At 46.3% G+C, this 20,548-nt stretch overlaps 1 protein-coding gene across 9 annotated transcripts; it reads right to left on the reverse strand.

Annotated features, from left to right (window-relative positions):
• On the reverse strand, nucleotides 1–7,699 carry LOC133513264 (uncharacterized). 9 transcript variants are annotated; one of them, XR_009798437.1, is made up of 5 exons: nucleotides 7,583–7,699; nucleotides 7,319–7,491; nucleotides 4,259–4,499; nucleotides 4,113–4,166; nucleotides 1–4,016 (listed from the first exon to the last, which is right to left on the reverse strand). XR_009798437.1 is itself a non-coding variant. In XM_061843868.1 (5 exons), the coding sequence occupies exon 5, from the start codon at nucleotides 707–709 to the stop codon at nucleotides 44–46; it is 666 nt and encodes a 221-aa protein (XP_061699852.1). In that variant the 5' UTR covers nucleotides 710–1,951; nucleotides 3,841–4,016; nucleotides 4,113–4,166; nucleotides 4,259–4,499; nucleotides 4,987–5,242; the 3' UTR covers nucleotides 1–43. The 9 variants fall into 9 exon arrangements, 4 of the variants coding, with proteins under 4 accessions (XP_061699852.1, XP_061699853.1, XP_061699851.1 ...); XR_009798433.1 differs by lacking the exons at nucleotides 7,319–7,491; nucleotides 7,583–7,699 and adding an exon at nucleotides 4,987–5,242 and having other exon boundaries at nucleotides 1–1,951; nucleotides 2,731–4,016; XR_009798435.1 differs by lacking the exons at nucleotides 7,319–7,491; nucleotides 7,583–7,699 and adding an exon at nucleotides 4,987–5,242 and having other exon boundaries at nucleotides 1–740; nucleotides 963–4,016.
• Between the last annotated feature and the right edge of the window lie 12,849 nt (nucleotides 7,700–20,548).

Raw genomic sequence — 20,548 nt, forward strand, 5'->3', positions numbered from 1 at the left:
TGGCCATCCAGGTCACCAAACACAAGGCGTCCGGGTGGACTGGTCAGGAGGACAACCCGGACGCCAAGCACCAGGGTCCCCAAGGGGCAATTCGGGCAGACGACCTCTGTGAGGAACCAAATGGCGAAGGCCACTGCTCCGGACGAGAACCTCCCACGCCGTTATTGCAAGACGACCAGGAATTGGTCGCCACCGAGGCTTGGTCAGTAGGCAGCCGTGGATTGGTCACCAATGAGGCCAGGTCATGAAGCGGCTGGGAGCCATCTGGAGCGAATAGGATGATGGAGAGAAGGACCAGAGCCATGACAGCCACCATCACAGCCATCCCGAAGTCTCTCCAGCTCCAGGGTGGCTCCACAGAACTCCCCAGCTCCTCCTGGACATCACCGTGAGAAGGCGGCGACACCATCGCCTCCTCCTGGACAGCAATGTGAGAAGCCGGCGACACAATCACCACCTCCTGGACAGCAACGTGAGAAAGGGGCGCCACCATCGCCACCTCCTTGACAGCAACGTGAGAAGGCGGCGCCACCATCGCCACCTCCTGGACAGCAACGTGAGAAGGCGGCCCCACCATCGCCACCTCCTGGACAGCAACGTGAGAAGGCGGCGCCACCATCGCCACCTCCTGGACAGCAATGTGAGAAGGGGGTGACACCATCGCCATCGCCACCTCCTGGACAGCAACGTGAGAAGGCGGCGACACCATCGTGAGGCGGCTGGGGAACTGTCGCCACCTCCTGGACAGGAACGTGAGAAGGCAGCATCAGTGTCACCATCGCCACCTCTTGGACGGGAACGTATGGGTGTGCCCGTCGCCGACAGAGCAGGAACGGGGAGCGTCCTCCTCATATTCCGAAAAGTCAGAGTCCAGAAGAATATGAGGAGCCCGACGGGTCGTGTTCGGGACGTATTCATACCTAGCTGGCGGAGCGCAAGACACGGAAGCGGAGGGACCCTACCCGGATTGGACAGGCTTGATCCTCCGGCAGACGGTCTACCTTGCATCGGTCCCGGCGACGCCGGGTCTTTCCTGCTGGGTCCTGTTGTGGCCAGTTCTTTCTATCACGTCCCATCAGAACGAGAGTAGGACCCAAATGCAGGACTCGGAAGATGCAAGGTAGTTCAAGGAGAAACGTTTATTATATGCAGAGGAAGGAGATCGAGCAGGCAGTCATGTGCAGCAGCGGTAGTTGGGACGTCGGGCGAAGAGAGCAGGTGAGCGGGCAGGCAGGAGTTGGTACACGGGAGATCGATCACGGCAGGCAGAAGTTTCAAAGGAGTCAGGCTTACGGGGTCGGTCGGAGAACAGGCGAAGGTCAGTACACATAGGTTCGATCAGGGATACCGGAGCACACGAACAGGACATGAAGATCAACGAACTGGCCCCGGCCAGTTGTCATCGCGGTAGTATAAATCCACAGCATAATCAGGTTGCATGAGGCGCAGGTGTGCACCTCCCAATCAGCGCACCCGCGCAGGCACCCGCACAGCTCGTGCTGGAGCGGCAGGATCATGACATATACACACAAAAATGTAATTGAAATTCTTTACACCATGGCCAAATTTTGGGTGAGAGGTGGAGTTTTGCCATCTTCTGGGTGGAAATGGCAGTTGAACAGATGAGGGAAAATCCTGGAAAACGTGATGGGGGTATTAACAAAATGCTGTTTTTATAATTACATTTTTACTATTATTCATACCACCATTCTAAATTATTTTAACTTGCATAGTACTAGTTCTACTACTACTACTACTACTACTACTGATACTACTACTACTACTACTACTAATAATAATAATAATAATGAAAATAACTTAAGGTGGGGGTGGGACTGCATCAGGGATCCACTCTGAGCCCCTTCCAGTTTGCGGTAGTAATGGATGGGCTGACAGATGAGGTTAGACTGGAATCCCCTTGGACCATGATGTTCGCAGATGATATTGTGATCTGCAGTGAAAGCAGGGAGCAGCCATAGGAACAATTAGAAAGATGGAGGCATGCACTGGAAAGGAGAGGAATGAAGATTAGCCGAAATAAAACAGAATATATGTGTGTGAAGGAGATGGGTGGAGGGGGAAGAGAGAGGCTCCAGGGAGAAGAGATAGCAAGGGTTGATGACTTCAAATACTTAGGGTCAACAATCCAGAGCAATCTTGAGTGTGGTAAGGAAGTGAAGAAATGGGTCCAAGCAGGTTGGAACAGCTGGTAGAAGGTGTCTGGTGTGTTATGTGACAGAAGAGTCTCTGCTAGGATGAAGGGCAAAGTTTATAAAAGAGTGGTGAGGCCGGCCATGATGTACGTATTAGAGACGGTGGCACTGAAGAGACAACAACAAGCAGGACTGGAGGCGACAGAAATTAAGATGTTGAGGTTTTCTCTATGACTGAGCAAGTTGGATAGGATTAAAAATGAGCTCATTAAAGAGACAGACAAAGTTAGATGTTTTGGAGACAAGGTTAGAGAGAGCAGACTTAGATGGTTTGGACATGTTCAGAGGGGAGAGATTGAGTATATTGGTAGAAGGGTGCTGAGGATGGAGCTGCCAGGCAAAAGAGTGAGAGGAAGACCAAAGAAAAAGTTGATGGCTGCTGTGAGAGAGGACAGTGGATGTTAGAGAGGAAGATGCGCTAACGGGACAAGCCAAAAGAAAAAGACGTACTACGGCTAATAATAACAAAAAAATAATAGTAATTATTATTATTATAATGGGCGGCATGGTAGATCACCTGTAAAATATTGGCCTCACGATTCTGAGGTCAAGGGTTTGATCCCAGGCCCGCCTGTGTGGAGTTTGCATGTTCTCCCCGTGCCCGTGTGGGTTTTCTCTGGGTACTCCTGTTCCCTCACACGTCCCAAAAATATGCAACAATCATTGGACACCCCTGGATATTTTTTGCTCCTATCGGAACACAGAGTGCACAGCACTTTGCTGGGAATGTCAACTTTTTGTATGTGTTCGGTTAGATACGTTGATACCGTTTTCGGTCCTATCTGCACGGTTACACTTTTTTCAAGCCATGCTCGTCTGAAACAGTTTTTGATTCCAGCATCCTTGTCAATTGTCCTCCCTTGATCTTCATCCTTTTTTTTTTCTAACACTTTTTCCATTGTAAAACTTTGAACACACTCACTCACTTCGCGCTATCTAAGTCCCACGCACCATTACTTGGCTAACCAACAAGTTACACTGCGATGTCTGAGAACCGAGAACACATGTACATGGCAATGGTGAAACTCGATTAACCACTAACACGATTGGATCATTATACTGTATAACTCTGTTGTCCAATCGAGTAATCTGCCGCAAAGAAGTTTTAATGTTTATGTCGCAAAATTCAAATATTTACACAACCGAGCAAGTTAGAACGGCATATGATAGTCGTGCTTGTGCTAGCACTAAACTGAACTTGCAGCTAAGAGCTAAGCAGCTAAGAAAATGGATAGATGGGTGGATGGATATTATTATAATAATAATAATATCGGATGTCTTCCGACTTTTGTCACTTTTCTGTGTTATTTCTGTATAACTTAAATTGCAAATATCCGAATAATTTTGGGTAGAGTGTGCCCACCCCCCCACACACACACAAAAGAAGACCTAAAATTGGTGAATGAATGCAGTCATCAGGCAGTAGATCCAATGTTGTTACCAAATATGGTCCAATCCATGTTTGCGTCTGCCCAGGTGATTGCGCAATCAAAGAAACTGCGGGGGCAAGTGACATGTTCTGATGATATCAAGTTTTCCTCTGCCTCTTCTGTTGTATAAATAGCAGCTAACAAATCAATAGGCCGAACTGTTGAGCGTCATCGTGTCCATTTTTGGCGAGGCATACCGCAGGGCTCGACCCACTTGGCCTTGGAAGTCCTTGTCTTCCTCATTGTCTCTTCCCGTGCTGCCCACACTCTCCCCCCTGGATGGCAGCGTGAGGCCACAGCTTCACCTCTTGTCTCCACTCCCCTCCACTCTTCACTCACCCACTGACCCACTGGCGGAAAGTGTGGGAGCCATCTGTGGTGGAGAGACTACTTTTAGTCTCCCAGGCTTCTATTTTTTGTTCACTGATTGAAAAAGTGATAAAAAAAAAAGAAGCACAGGCTTCCTTACACAATAATGTAGTTGTGTCATTCTCTTATTTTCGCTTCCATTGGTGAAGCACATCTGTGGTCAAATGTCTGTCAGATTGAGACATAAGAATTTTCCCCCTCCCACATTAATGAAAGTACATTGAACATGAAAAAAGAAAAACATACTTTATAATCCACAATTGTATGGTTTCCGAGCACCAACATCACCGGAGGAGACTCAACCACTGGCCTACTCAGTCCCACTAAGGAGTGACCATCCAAGGCCGAGCGGGTGTGTGCGTCTTCCACGGCCAGAGGAGACATATACTGGCATGGGGCTGGCCGGCGGGGGTGCTCTGAGGGTCCAGTCCACGCGGTTGTGTGGGGAAAAAAATGAAAAACCTTTCCAGGCTGGAGCTGCTCCAGCCTGCGGAAAAACGGCAAATTTGCAATAGTGTAAGATAAGGAAATGAACCCTGGCTTTTTGTGTTTGTATCTTCACACATAAACCTGTGCAAAGTGCAGTCCGTTTTTTTTATGCCAACACATTCATGGTTACCAAAAACTTAACACTGTTCTAATTTAAAAACTGACTAAGAGCTGTCCATAAAGCCAATCCAGGTAAGGTATTTGCAATGCCAATCTGGCTGCAGACAGCAGAGTAAGTCAAAGCAAAGTTACAAATACAAGCAGTATACAAACTTTACAATGTGATATCGTTAACAAATTAAATATTAAATCCCATCAAAATACATGGTGAAGAAAAGGTTCATAAAAGGCATTTGAGCAGATGTTCTCTAAAGCTGGAGAGCTTGCATGAAGAAAAAAAAAGCTGCAATATGCAAGGACATTAAGACCCCCCCCCCCCCAAATAAGTATATAAAATAATAAAAAGCTCTTCTTAATTGCCTCACCTGGATAAAATGTTGTGTTTTAATGGTGTCGAAAAGAAATGAAAATAGATTACAATATCATCTAAGACAAAGACCTCTTTATACTCGATCGGGTAGCAACTGCACTGCGACTGTCCCCGGATAGTTTGCCTTTATATTTGAGTGCAACCCACATGCCCAGTTCTGAAAATATGCTGCAGTTCTTCTCCAAGTCAGACATGTCGGTACGGCTGCTATTGGCTAGTACGACAGTGTGGAGTTTCCTCAGCACATTTTAGTAATTTCTGGTAGCTGTTTTTAAGTTTCCTTTCCGTAACAAAGGAGAAAACAAGTTACACCTAAGCTACGCAGAGGTGCTGCGCGGGGCAATGCTTAGGTCACATGATGCGATGTGGGCATTGTCATCCGCATGACTGTGGGAGTATAAAGTGGCCTTAACTTGAAACCTTGAAATACCAACATTTTGTTTTAGACCGACAAAGTATCAGTAATGAGCAACAACAGGCTCTCGAACTAACAAGTGCAGTGGAAACAACACCAAATGCGCCACAGGAACTTTTTGTTACCATGAAGTCCTGCTACCGAGAACTTAAAGTTCCTAGGCTAGTTAGTCGAATAGCTCCTGAATATTTTCAAGAAGGGCCAAGAACATTTTTCTTGTGGGCAGGGTCTACAAGCTGATGGGATGACTACTTGCTTTGTATGAATTCAGTCTCCGAGAACTATACAAAGATTTACAGCTGTTCTTGTATGCGCTGCTGTTTCAATGTGACATTTTGGCCTTGTGCTGTAACATGGAGGACTTCAAAATAAAAACAACTACAGATTTGCATGGGTTATAAAGTACAGGCTGTACTGTTGTCTATTTTATTCATACCTGATGAAAAATACCGCAATTATCGAACACACATTTATTGCTGTACATGTATAAAAAGTGATGTTTTAACCCTCCTACACGCTTTAAACACATTTAAATGTATTCAAACACTTTATTCCTTGGCACCTGTTCTCACTCTCGCTCACACAGTTCTCTAAATAAGAGGCAGAATGTGTTTACTTCACGCTGTTTATCCAGTTTGTCCAGTTGGAGTTTACTATAAAACAGGCACATAAAACAAAAGACAATATAATTTTCTGCACCACCAGGGTCCCAGGTGTGCTGGAGCCTATCTTCAAGTGAGGGGGGGATGCTACAGCCTGAACTGGTCGCTAGCTAATCGCAGGGCACATGTAAACAAACACATGCAATTCAGAGTCTTTTTTTAAATGTGGGAAAAAAAACTGCAGTACCTGGAGAAAACCCCATGCAGGCACGCAGAGAACATGAAACAGGGAGGCCGGATTTTGAGGTGGATGTTTTGAGTAGTCATGCTGCTCGATATTCCCATCCATACACTTATTTAAGAGCATTGTGTGATATTATTCAATTCAAAAAGCATTTGTGGTGATGCATGTTCTTGGGCCAGCCTAAAATCCACCACCTTCTGGCATCCAAAATTTGATTTCACATCTGAAAGTAAAAAAATATTTTTTTTAAAGCTAATTCAGCAGTTCACTACATTAGAAGTCATGTAAACACATTGTTTAAAAAGCTGACCAAACACAAGCCATAACTTTCAGTGTTGCATATAACTGAGAGTAGGAAAAAATATTGTGTACATTTCATTTGTACTTGGGCACAGTACAGTCTTTACATATCATTTAATTCTTTATTTTAATATAAGTACATGAGTTGAATCTACTAATTTCACTACTGTATTGTACCTAAACACAGAGCCCCTGTAGCTCAGTGGTTAGAGCACTGGTTTGATAAACCAGGAGTTGTGGGTTGTGGGTTCGTATCCCACGGGCGTCCGGCGTAAAAAAATTGTGCCAAACCTATCTGCGTTCATCTGAGATGACACTCTGTGGCGACGCCGAAAGAAACTTTATTGTACCTAAATACAGACTTTGAACAGTACTTTTGCTGCCTCTACTTGGATATGATACTTGGTGAGATCACTACGTGCAATTTATTGTACAATATTATAGATTACATATCAGTTTACTTCTTGTTGTCTTGGTATTTAGTCTTTTTTTTTTTTGTATAAACTCTCAATTTGTGATTCAATTCTCCTCATTTGTTGTCAGAGAGGTTGAAAAGAACAACAGAGGGCAGCAGTGTTTTGTGCAAGTGACAATCATGGTTCCACGTTAAAAAAAAAAAAAAAAAAAATCCTTGCCAATGTGTTGCCCAGGACACGGAGAAAGCCTGTAAATATAATAAAAGCAAGAGGAAGCACAGCTTGCTATGGCGGAGCTCGTCACCGGCTCAATATGGAAAAGCCTCACTGAGTGAGCAACAAAACCTTACCAGTGTCGCCAAGATGAATGGAGGCAGGTGGGCCGCAGGGTGCGACTTCCTCCCTTTCCTCTCTTGGCGCTCAGCATAATTGCTGACGTTGCCTAGCGACCGGAAGCATGGAAACAGAAGGTCTCACTTGGTATCTCAGAGCGGGATCGAGCCAAATTGCAAAATAGCCACGACTGCGACACAAAGGGCAATGAGTTACTAAAACGAAAGCCTTGTAAACACTTGGTGTCAAAACCAAACTTCAAATTGTGAGAGAAAGCAAACCTTGACGAGAAAACAATCACAAGCAAAAAACGTGCTGTTGTAAGCGTGTGTGGTGTCCTCGAGATGACTAGCAAAGCACGCCATGGACAGACCATCATACAGTACGTCTCTGCCCCCAAACAGGAGTGCTTGAAAAGAAAGAAAGAATGGGAGTTTGCACAAGATCTAGATAATGCTAATGTAGCAGTTGGCTTTTGTGCTTGCTACATAGAATTTGCATACTCTTCGTCTTGTCATTTTGATTATGGTGAATAACTTGGGTGACATGTTGTACAAACACTATAAAAGCAGTTGCTTCTATTTGTAGTAGGCCCATGGCAACAGTGCTAGGTTCAGGTCACTTTCTAAGTGGCTATAACTTTGTTGGTGACCATTTGCAAAACTATTTGTAGTGTTGTGCTTGCGATCACAAGTCCAAAACTTGCCTGAGACCAGAACTTTCTGAAACCCAGACAAGATCAAGACTTTTAGGAGTGGAGTCCGGGACAAGACCACAGCTTTCACAATGTGGTCTAGAGATTTTTCTTGGCTCTCCAAAGTGTCGCAACACTAACGTTTTGCTACCATTAATAATGAAGTGATTGAAATAACATTTGTGACTGTCAGTCGCGACTGTTTTCAGGGCAGACTTGGATCACTCTTTACACACACCACAGGATAATCTTTCGAGACATTCAATAAGCAGGCCTTTGTTGACTTGGATGGGAAATAAGGTCCAAATAAAAACAAAATATCAGTAGGCGTGAGCAGCGGCAAGACAGAGTACAGCGGGAAATCACAAAATACACTACATAATTAGGCTATTTGTTCCATAATTCTATTTTCTTGCATAAACCCTTTTTATTTCAGATATTCAATTCTCTGATTTAAAAAAGTTTTGTTTTATTCCACTGTGACAGAAATGATGAGCCACTAAGGTTTGGGATGGTAACAAAATGTTATAGATCTTGACAAAAACGCACTTCATAATGTAAATGTATCTATATAGCGTTCCATGGCAATATAATATAGTACCACACAGTTTTTGTTATTAGTTTGCTTGCTGGTGTTAATTGGAAGGCACAGTACAGGTGGGAGTGAGATCTCAGTGACCCATATGTGTAGTAGGAGGAACCAGCGCTGCTGATGTTGAATCATTGATACAATATTTGTGGCCACACAAATATAATAAAAGCCAGGTCATTAATTTTTACGATTATTGTGCATAGTGTAGTGATCTTACCTGCTCAAAATACACCCACTAGTGCATATTTCAATAACCTGCTCTTTCCTGGCTTTAGCTCACCATAAATGTAATCTTGGCACCTCAAAACCACTTGTAATAGGGGCGATATAAAACAAAATTGTCACGGACGAGACTCGGGGGTGGACCCAAATGCACGACTCAGGTGAGAGGTAAGCAGTGCGGAATAAGCCTTTATTCGTTCCAATGTCGGTTACCAGGGAGTCAGTCCAAACAAGCAGCAAGATCAGTAACGGCAGGCTTACGGGGTAGATCGGGAGACAGGCGTTGGTCGGTATACGTCAGGAGTACGGTAGTGCGGGAACGAGGCATGAGAGGCAACGATCTAGCAGAGTCTCTGTCGTCCCCCGGGTCCTATATGTACTGGATCTTAATCAAAGGTCATGAGGCGCAGGTGTGCACCTTCAGATTAGCTGGCCACGCCCAGCCCTGGCTGGAATCCAGGAGCATGACAGAACCCCCCCCTCAACGGCCGGCACTGGACGGCCCAGGAGCATCAGGGTGAGCCGCGTGAAAGTCCCTGATGAGGGAGCGGTCCACGACGAAGCGGGAGGGGATCCAAGAGCGCTCCTCCGGGCCATATCCCCCCCAGTCCACCAGGTACTGGACCCCCCTTCCTCTGCGACAGGAAGACAGCAACCGGCGCACAGTGTACACCAACCCACCGTCGACCATGCGGGGGGGCGGGGGGGATTTGAGCGGAGGAGCCAGCGACGATGTGCGATTCGGGCGAAGTCTGCTGACGTGGAACGTCGGGTGCACCCTCATCGACCTGGGCAGTTTCAACGAGACGGCGACCGGGTTAATAACTTTGGAAACTGGCCAACGAACCTGGGAGCAAGTTTGCGGGATTCCGTCCGCAGCGGGAGATCTTTGGTGGAGAGCCACACTCGCTGTCCCACTCTGAGCTCAGGTGCGGCCCTCCTCTTGCGGTCTGCTGCGGCCTTGTAGGCGCTGCTCATGCGCAGCAGTGTCCTCCGAGCTGCTTCCCAGGTCCGTTTGCAGCGTCGCACCATGGCCAGGGCCGACGGAACTGTGGATTCTGTGACCAGTGGAGGAAACAGGGACGGAGGATACCCATGCACGACATGGAGTGGAGCCATACCTGTTGAAGCGGAGGGTAGAGAATTGCGGGCATACTCCACCCACTTGATGTGCTGGCTCCACGTGCTCTGGTCCCTGGATGCCAGACATCGAAGACCGGTCTCTAATTCCTGGTTAATCCTCTCAGTCTGGCCGTTAGACTCTGGGTGATGACCCAATGTCCGACTTGCTGAAGCGCCGATGAGGTTGCAGAACTCCTTCCAGAAACGGGCGCTGAATTGCGGACCCCTGTCCGAAACGATGTCCTGGGGTAGGCCGTGGTAACGGACGACCTCGTCTAATACCAACTGGGCTGTCTGCTTGGCCGACGGGATCTTCGGAAGCGGCACGAAGTGGACCATTTTGGAAAAACGGTCCACTATGGACAGCACCACTGTGTTCCCTTGAGAAGGCGGCAGGCCGGTGACGAAGTCCAGCGCGATGTGTGACCACGGACGAAAGGGGATGGACAGGGGTTGCAACTCACCAACAGGCCGTAGGCGGGAAGTCTTATTGGCAGCACACACCGGGCAGGCGTTGACGAACTCCCTAACGTCCTTGCTGAGGTTAGGCCACCAGAACCTTTGTTCGACCACTGAACGTGTCTTCGCCATACCCGGGTGGCAGACCGTCTTGTTGGTATGGGCCCAGTTGATGACCTCTCCCCGCAGAGATGGGATGACGAACAGGCGGCCCGACGGACAATCCGCGGGTGACGGTGTCTCTCCCAGAGCCTCCTTCACCCGCGACTCGATCGCCCAGGTGAAACCGGCCACGAAGCACCCCGCTGGCAGGATAGTAGCAGCATCTGAATCCGTGCGCCCTCCCTCGTGAATCCGCGAGAGTGCATCCGGCTTGCCGTTTTTGGAGCCTGGGCGGAAACACACCTTAAAGTGGAAGCGGGTGAAAAATAGGGCCCACCTGGCCTGACGGGCGTTCAACCTCTTCGCCGACTTCAGGTATTCAAGGTTCTTATGGTCCGTGAAGACAACGAACGGTACTTGCGAGCCCTCCAGCCAGTGCCGCCACTCCTCCAACGCGCTCTTGACCGCCAGCAGTTCCCTATCTCCCACGTCGTAGTTCCTCTCTGCCGGAGTCAACTTTCTAGACAGGAACGCGCACGGGTGGATCCTTCCATCCCTGGGACTCCTCTGCGACAAGACTGCTCCGATTCCTGAATTCGATGCATCCACCTCCACCACAAACTGGTTATCTGGGTCCGGAATAATGAGAACGGGCGCAGTAGTGAAACTTGCCCTGAGCCTGCTGAAGGCCTCCTGGCAGGTCCCGGACCAGTCGAAGAGGGTATGTGGCGAGGTGAGCGAATGCAGAGGAGCGGCCACGGAGCTGAAGATTATGAATTTCCTATAGAAATTGGCAAATCCCAGAAACCTCTGTAAGTCCCTCCTGTTGGTGGGGGTAGGCCACCGCAGCACCGCGTCGACCTTCCCGGGATCCATCCGTATCTCTCCCTCAGCCAGGACGAAGCCCAGGAAGGACACGGATGCCCGATGGAACTCACACTTCTCCATATTGACGTATAATTGGTGCTGCTGCAGACGCCGGAGCACTTCTGACTTGTCGAATGTGAGAGGTTAGATCTGCTGAAAAGATGAGAATATCATCCAGATAAACAAAGACAGATCTGTTCAGGAACTCCCGAAGCACGTCGTTGATGAAGTTCTGAAAGACGGCCGGAGCGTTAGTCAGTCCGAAGGGCATCACCAGATACTCATAGTGCCCTGTGGGGGTGTTGAATGCCGTCTTCCACTCATCCCCTTCCCGAATCCGCACCAGGTGGTAAGCGCTGCGCAGGTCGAGCTTGGTGAAGATCCGGGCTCCCTGGAGGAGTTCGAATGCTGTAGAGATAAGCGGCAAAGGGTACCTGTTCTTGACTGTGATGTCGTTCAGGCCTCGGTAGTCGATGCAGGGTCGCAGCGTGGAGTCCTTCTTCTTGACAAAAAAAAACCCCGCACCGGCTGGTGAGGATGAGGGGCGAATGAGTCCGGCTGCCAGCGAGTCCTCGATGTAGTCCCTCATGGCTTGATGCTCTGGTCCGGTTAAAGAGAACAGTTTCCCTCTGGGAGGAGAGGTGCCTGGCAGGAGTTCAATCGCGCAGTCGTATGACCGATGTGGCGGCAGAGACTTTGCTTTAGATTCAGAGAAGACCTCCCGTAGGTCATGGTAGCAGGAGGGCACTGCGGTCAGGTCCAGGGCGGTACTAGGTTCTGTTAGCCGAACCGGCGCAACTTGAATACCCCTGTCTCTCCGGACAGCGACACAGCGACTGAGACAGTCCTCTCCCCAAGTCTTGATCTGACCCGTGGCCCAATCTATGTGCGGATTATGTTCTTTTAGCCACGGGCTGCCCAAGATGATGTCGCTACTACGTGCGTCGAAGACATGAAAGCTAATACGCTCCGAGTGAGCGTCCGGAAAGCTCATACGTAGTGTCTGAGTGCGATGTGTAACCCGACAAAGGAACTTGCCGTTGGCGGCATAGGCGTGACGAAAACGTTGCGTGGGAAAGGTTGCTGCCCCCAGCTCCTCGACCACGCGGGGATTTATCAGATTTGCTTCCGACCCAGAATCAATGAAAGCCGTCACAGAGCATGAACGGGAGTCCGTTCCCAAGGTGAGGTGAAGAAGGGACCTCCCTGACCCCGTCGCGGTGTACCGCACACTCACCGGAGTAGCGATCCTGATGTCAGAATGCCCTGGTCGAGTCGGGCAACGGGCGATCAAGTGTCCCAAACGCCCGCAGTAAAAACAGCGTCCCCCTCGTCGCCGACGTAAGCGCTCCTCCGCTGAGCTGCCAAGCCCCTCCACTTGCATGGCTTCCGGTGAAGCTGACAACACGGGTGGCCGAGAAGCGGAAACAACCGGACTGCGACTCTCCCTCTCCTCCTCCCTCAGGCCCTCCATCTGTCTCTGCACGGTGAGGCGCTGGTCCACCTTGAGGGCCAATGCAATGAGGGAGTTAAGCGAAGGCGGAAGATCCATGGCCACGAGGTGACCACGGATCTGTGGGGACAGTCCCTCGTAAAACGCGTCATGGAGGGCTTCCTCATTCCAGCGGCTCTCGGCAGCCCGAATCCGGAACTCGATGGCATAGTCGGACACGCGGCGACGCCCCTGGCGAATTGTCATGAGTGACGACGCCGCCTGTCGTTCCGGAGCCGCATACTGGAACACCTGGGTGAGCGCGCAGACGAAGCTCGCCCATGAGCGGCAGGTCTCCGAGTTACGGCTCCACTCGGCGGTGGCCCATGCCTCCGCCCTCCCTGTCATGTGGGAAATGACGAAGGCGATCCGGGAGCGGTTCGTGGGAAAAGCGGGAGCTTGCAGCTCAAAGTGGAGATCGCACTGCGCCAGGAAGGGCTTGACGTTACCGGAGTCGCCTGAGAACCGCTCTGGTCGAGAGAGCGGAGTGATGGTGGCACGGGGAGGCACAAGAGCGGCCGCGCTAGCTTGGGAGGCTAGCCACGGTTGCAGCTGGGTGGAGAGCTCCTGGATCTGGTGAGTCATACCCTGGAGAGCAGCCTCTTGCTCACCCAGGCGTTTGCCCTGCACTTGCAGCGCACGGCGAATGGCTTCAGAGTCGGCTGGGTCCATGTTCTTGGCTAGATCGTTCTGTCACGGACGAGACTCGGGGGTGGACCCAAATGCACGACTCAGGTGAGAGGTAAGCAGTGCGGAATAAGCCTTTATTCGTTCCAATGTCGGTTACCAGGGAGTCAGTCCAAACAAGCAGCAAGATCAGTAACGGCAGGCTTACGGGGTAGATCGGGAGACAGGCGTTGGTCGGTACACGTCAGGAGTACGGTAGTGCGGGAACGAGGCATGAGAGGCAACGATCTAGCAGAGTCTCTGTCGTCCCCCGGGTCCTATATGTACTGGATCTTAATCAAAGGTCATGAGGCGCAGGTGTGCACCTTCAGATTAGCTGGCCACGCCCAGCCCTGGCTGGAATCCAGGAGCATGACAAAAATTACAAATAATAACTTTACAACATGAAGCACTAGATCAAAACAGTGGATCAAAACTATGTTAAAACTGACCAGTTAGCATATTCAAGTTTCAGATAATGCATTTTAATTTTATTTTTTCATTTCTCTTTGTTTTAAATGTTTATAAGCTTTTTTCCCCTTTAAATGCTGTTCGTGATGTAATGCGCATTTTACCTTGTGAACGAAATGTGCCGGCGGAATGGTGGGCGACTGGTTAGAGTGTTGGCCTCACAGTTCTGAGGACCGGCGTTCAAATCTCAGTCCCGCCTGTGTGGAGTCTGCATGTTCTCCCCATGCCTGTGTAGGTTTTCTACTGGCAGTGCGGTTTTCTCCAACATCCCCAAAACATGCAGCATTCATTGGACACTCTACATTTCCCCAAAGTGTGATTGTGAGTGTGACTGTTGTCTGTCTCCATGTGCCCTGCGATTGGCTGGCAACAGGTTCTGGGTGTACGAATAGCTGGGATAGGCTCCAGCACTCCTGTGACCCTTGTAAGGATAAGCAGCTCAGAAAATGAATGGATAAAATGTGCCATATAAATAAATTTGCTGACACCACACATCACAGAATTGGCCACGAAAATGAGAAACTAGGGCTTATAAAGTATCAAATGCATTGTCAGAGATTGGACCAGAATTTCACGTGTAACATCAATAATTCATCTATAATTTTGGACTTTTTATTGAACATACACTTCGTGATATTGTCTAAATTGTGCACATTTGTCACTCGGTCAACATGGTATTTTCCATTTGCTGTACGCAGAATGGAAGAAATAAAATTTTTATTATGTGCTTACAATTAGTCATGTTGAGTTATTAGTTAATTACTTGTTTAAAGAACAAATATGTTTGGGGTTATGGTAATTCAGATATGATGAATTATAGTTTTAATCCACTTTTTGAGGAAACATCCTGTTGATACAATGATTGAAAATGGAAACTCTTTGAAATGGTGCATGCTATTTTTAGGGTTGCTTATTTTATTGAGGGACTAATCTGTGATGTTGTTTGGTTTGTATTCTGATTGACTGATTTAATCTAATACTAACCTGTAGTCAGTCACCATACTTCATATGGGATCATATGACGCGACCAGGAAACCCTCCTGACAGTAGGTAGACCTTCACTCATTCACTCATTTATGACTCTTTCGCATATACTAATCACACACTTTCCGTTCCTCATCCCATCCCATTCCACTTCACTGTTGCTCAGATGTGTCCCCATAGATACACGCAACCCCCCCCCTCCCCATCCTCGTTTCGCTATTGTCCTCCATCGCTGCCTCCAACACTGGTGCGTGCACAGCGGATGGCAGCAGCCCACTCAGTCCTCTCAGGGAGCAGAAGGTTTATCCACTCCTACTCAGGCTTTGCGTCATGGAACAGAGAAATAGAGACAGATGGGAGGAGGAAATATTAGCTGCCTGTTTTATAACGTTACTCTTTATAACTCCACGGTCATCAGGACGACTGTGTGTAGTAGCTGACAAGAAAGAAAAAAATTGAAGAAAATAAATGATTGTAATATCTGCCTGTGTGCGAACCAGTAGCAATGTATGACATGCGATGAATATCAGCAAATTGCTCAATTTTTGTCAAATGTTGCTGATAGTATGAACAAAGGTGTAATGTTCGTATTTTGTAGTTGTTTTTTTTTAATTGAATGGATTTCTCCGTTCAGGTGAGGAAGCTGGCAGAACTGTTCCCTTTGTCGAGGACGTCACTGTGAAAGCAATGGTGTAACCGTAGCAACTTGATGCACATCAGTGAATGACATCATACTTGACACTTTCACTCACATTTACGCAAACTGAACACCCCCCCACCCCCCAATTCCCCCTGTCGCCATTCACCCCATCTTCTACAGCTTGCATTGATCAAACAGCTTCCTTGGAATGCAAATAAGGATTGGAAAAGATTCTGGTCAAATTACTATTTTGAAATGCATATGTTATAAAAATCCATTTGGAATGCAGACAAGAACATGTTCAAATGCAAATAGTGGATTTACATGAAAACAAAAAATAGATAAGATTCATAGCAGTATGCAAACAAGTGATTAGATTTCATTGTGAGCTAAAGATAAACAGTTAAATCTGGTTTTGCACGAAAGGAAGAAGGGAAAGTATTTTTCAAATTTCGCCAGAGGACACATGTTGCTTCAAAAGCCCCATATGGGAAGGGAGGTAGAGAGAGAGAGCAAGAGAGGGAGAGAGAGAGAGAGAGAGGGAGAAAGATGCAGACAGACAGAGAAAGAGAAAAACAGAGACAGAGAGGGAGGTTGAGAGAGAGAAAGAGGGAGAGAGAGACAAAAAGACAGACAGACAAAGTGAGAAAGAGAGAGAGAGACAGACAGATAGATACAGAGCGGGATGGGAGAGAAAGAGAAAGAGGAGAGAGAAACAGAGAAAGAGAGCAAGAGAGCACGAGAGAGATAAACAGACAGAAAGAGAGGGGGTGAGAGAGAAACAGACAGAGAAAGAAAGAGAGAGCAAGGGAGAGGGAGAAATTTTCAAGGGTGTGAGAATTGTGATTGAAAGAACTACATTACAGCCACGAATGTGCCCAAAAATCGGGCAAAGTGCTGAGCGGTGGCAGAAGAACAACTTGTGAAGTAGAGGGTATAGTGCTAGGAGAGACTTTCAACAATGACTTCAAACATGCTCAAATATTAAAAACACATCATAGAGTTAAAATTTTTTTTATATCTTAATAACAAAAGGTTAGGTTAGTAAAATACATTTCTCAATCTACAACTGAGTGTACTGCAGTATCAATACAAAAATGCAAGTTGCCTTAAGCTATTCTGTAAAATTATCCATATATGTTTCCTCCCCCCGCTTACCCTCACTCAGGTAACGGGCGTGCTGGAGCTGATGCCAGCTATCTTTGGGCGAGAGGCAGGGTATGCCCTGAACTGGTCCCCAGCCAATCGGAGAGCACAAAAAAACAAAAGCAATTGCACTCACATTCACACTTACGGGCAATTTTGAGTCTTCAATCAACCTATGCAGGCATGGGGAGAACGAAAAAACAAATTCCACACAGGTGAAGCTGGGATTTTAACCCTAGTCCTCAGAAATGTGAGGCAGTTTCTACCTCTCTCTCTTTCTCTGTCACTCTCTCTCTCTCTCTCTCTCTCTCTGTCTATATATATATTTTTTTCATTGATCTTTAAGACTATATTCAGTCTTGATTTTATTGTTATTAATGTTAAAGATTGTAAAGGTGTAGAATGAGCAATTCGTTTTTACTTTTTTTTTTGTTTGGTATGTATGCCACATTCCAGCCACCAATTTCCAATGCTGCTTATCCCGTGTCACAGAAAAAGATGGAGTTTATCCCCTCTGACTTGAGACAAAAGGTGGACTTAACGCGAAACAAATCACCTGCTCACTGTGCCGATTTTTGTACAGCTCATAAAGTAGGAGTTGTTTCCACATTAGCTGCACATGAGTCAGCAACAGCATGTGAGCCATTACACTACCAGTGACTCAGTCCAGGCCACCTGAATCAAAATAGCAGTGACAGTCCATTCATAAGATATTATAGCATCCTCCATGAAGTGGGAAGAAGCCTGCCACATAACAAATACAAACAATTCCGTTTTTAAACTTCCATTAATATTTAATCTTTGACTGGGGTCTGCGTTTTACAATGTGTGGGGCAATGTAAGCTTCTTCTGCTAACAAAAGTGAAATGCGATTGTTCCTCACTGCCTTGTGAATGCCAATATGTGCGACCATGCATGCTAACAGTTTAACCAATATTTTAAGTGTGCTTTGTTGTATAAGTCACACGTGTAATCTGGCCCCTCATCTATTCAAAAGAGCTTAAAAGAGATTTATGACTTCAACGATTGTGAAAATTTGGTACATTAAAAAAAATAATGGAAAAAAACTTGAGAGCAAAATCCGCAAATATGTGGGGCCGCCAACATTGAACCACAAATTGGTAAGGGAACACTGTACAATGAATGTTTTTTGTTTAACTCCACTGTTGCCTATTTTAAACAATGTATTGGCATTGTGTAAATGTGTCTTAATCATTCCCTTATTTTTTTTTATAACTATTTTATATATGTTAATCCTTGTGTGTGCCCAACAATGTCCACCTGATGAAATAATATCCAGCTCTTCCCCTGCAATAAAGACTGGGACTTGGAAATTTTTCACTTATATCAACCACTTTGAGAAATCCGGGGCTTATATTAGTGAAACGTGTCCATAAGTGATCCTCAAGCTGGTAAATAAGCTGTGGAAGATGGGCCTCTGAAATAAAGTAAAAGTGCTATGAAGTGGGAGAAGGAAAGCACAGCTCACGTCCGGAGTGGTTTTAGAGTGCTGAATGAGTACGGAGGAGGAGAGCCGAAGTAAGTGGTTTCAGCATCTTTCTCAGAATTAACACACGATGATGTAAGCTCCTTCACACATCCTAACAGCTGCCTGGTTACAGTGCTCACCATGTCCAATAACATTCAAGCTCATTTCAGCTGTTAGCTCCTCCCACTGGGCACACATGCTCATGTTGACTCTATAAGTGAGTCTTACTATTTACTGTTTGCATCCGATGTAAGCTAAGGGGACATGACGCACCCTCTCTTTTCTTAAAGAAAAAAAAACTGTTAAAATTATATGTACACAATAAAATTTACGTATGGAAAGAATACAAATGAATACGTAACAATTATGTGATAGCAGTACATATATTTACTACATTATTATGAATTTATTGTTGCTGCAATGTCTGTAAAGTTTGACCAAAATATGCCTTTATATATAACTGTAAGTTAAATTTAGGTTGGACTGCCTGAAGCATCATCCTCAAACCTCCAGGAAATATTCTATTACTGTATATTTTAAAGCATAATACTGTGCGTGAAATCAGGAACTCAATTGATTTCAATGACATCCAATGCAATAGGACCTATAGCTGAGGCCAAAAGCACTTCACGTGTTACACTTATCAATCAAATGTCCACAAAGTTTGAGGATTTAAAAAAACAATATTTATGTCCAATTGTAAGGAATACAGGTGCTGATTTTAGAATTGTTTTTCCAGTCTGTCCATGATAATGTGCATCTCAAAAACTTCAGTAATGTTAGAAGACAAAGGAGCTGTTTTCGAGCCACAACGTCTGGACCAAGAAACAGTACCAGTTTTGGAATACTTGAGATTCTGCACAGACGTGGCCACAGTGGACAGAAGGATGTGGGTTTATCTCAACAGAACGCCCTAAATGACAAAACAACAAGAAAACGTGACCTGGAACCAAGACACCAGGGCCATTAGAAAAGAGGGACATACTTATTTTCTCTGGATTCTCCGAAACAAAAACCTCCTACAAAAACTGCTTGTGTCTTTTTACTGACGTGGTGCATTTAGAAGAGTCTAATTTATTACATCTGGGTCTGGTTTTCAAGCTTTACAGAAGCAGACCAAAAAACGCTCCCGTGGGTTGTCAACAGAGCCCAGAGGATGACTCGCTGCTCCCTTATTTCCTTGGTTCAACCCGACAGTTCATTCTGCATACGGAAGGCAATGAATGTATGTCCTCAGGAACCTGACCCATCCTGAACACTTGTAGTTTCAACTGACCTCTGACAGATGGTTTGCATTATAAAAGCTAGAAACAGCAGACTAACAAAAGGTTTTTATGCATGCACAAACTCAAAAATTCTGATTTGAAAATAATACAGGCAAACTGCCCTCCACCAATTATCATTAGCTTATTTAGCATTTTTGTCACGGTCGGGGTTAGTGAGAGGGGGTAAAGCAAGGCAACGCAAGGCGTGAAGGACCCAAGTGCAGGGAAGCAGGGATGCAAGGCAAGACTCCAGGAATCTAAAAAAAATGTTTAATTTACAAGAAAAGACAACTATACAAAGTAATAACAAAATACTCAAAATAACAAAGTATAACTTAAATAAATTAAAGCTACTCATAGAAGATACACAAACATGGCACAGTGAGATCATGGCATTGGCACGGACAGACAAGACTTAAAAAACAAGGCAATACACAATGGACTGACAAGAACTGTTAAAAAAAAAAAAAAAAAAAAAAAGGAGTTAAATACACAGGGACTGACGAGACAATGAGAAACTCCTGGGTAAGATACGAGTGGCAGTAGGAAGATGATTGGTGAACACAAGGGGGGAGGGTAAATGTGAACAGCTAACAAAATGAGCACACTACGCATGGAACAGAAGAAACAAACAAAACCAACCCACCCAAAATGGACATGACATGACATGAGTCCGCAACAACACATTTTTTAAACTCTGCTCTCTGAGACAAAAGCAAGTGACGATAAAAGAGAATTTATTTCTGGAGACATTTTTTCTTCATACTGCAAAGCTATCAAATCTGGTAGATTATATATTGACAGCAAAAGTTCTGTTTTACTTTTTACGCTGTATGTAAATAATTGTACTGATATATATGTACATATATAAACACTCACAATCACACCGAGGCGCAATTTAGAGTGTCCAATTAATGTTGCATGTTTTTGGGAGGCAGGAGGAAACCAGAGTGCCTGGGGGGAACTCACACAGGTATGGGGAGAACATGCAAACTCCACACAAGGGGGGCCAGGATTGAACCCGCGCCCTCAGAAG

This window comes from Syngnathoides biaculeatus, chromosome 15, assembly GCF_019802595.1.
Source record: "Syngnathoides biaculeatus isolate LvHL_M chromosome 15, ASM1980259v1, whole genome shotgun sequence".
NCBI classification, from domain to species: Eukaryota; Metazoa; Chordata; class Actinopteri; order Syngnathiformes; family Syngnathidae; genus Syngnathoides; species Syngnathoides biaculeatus.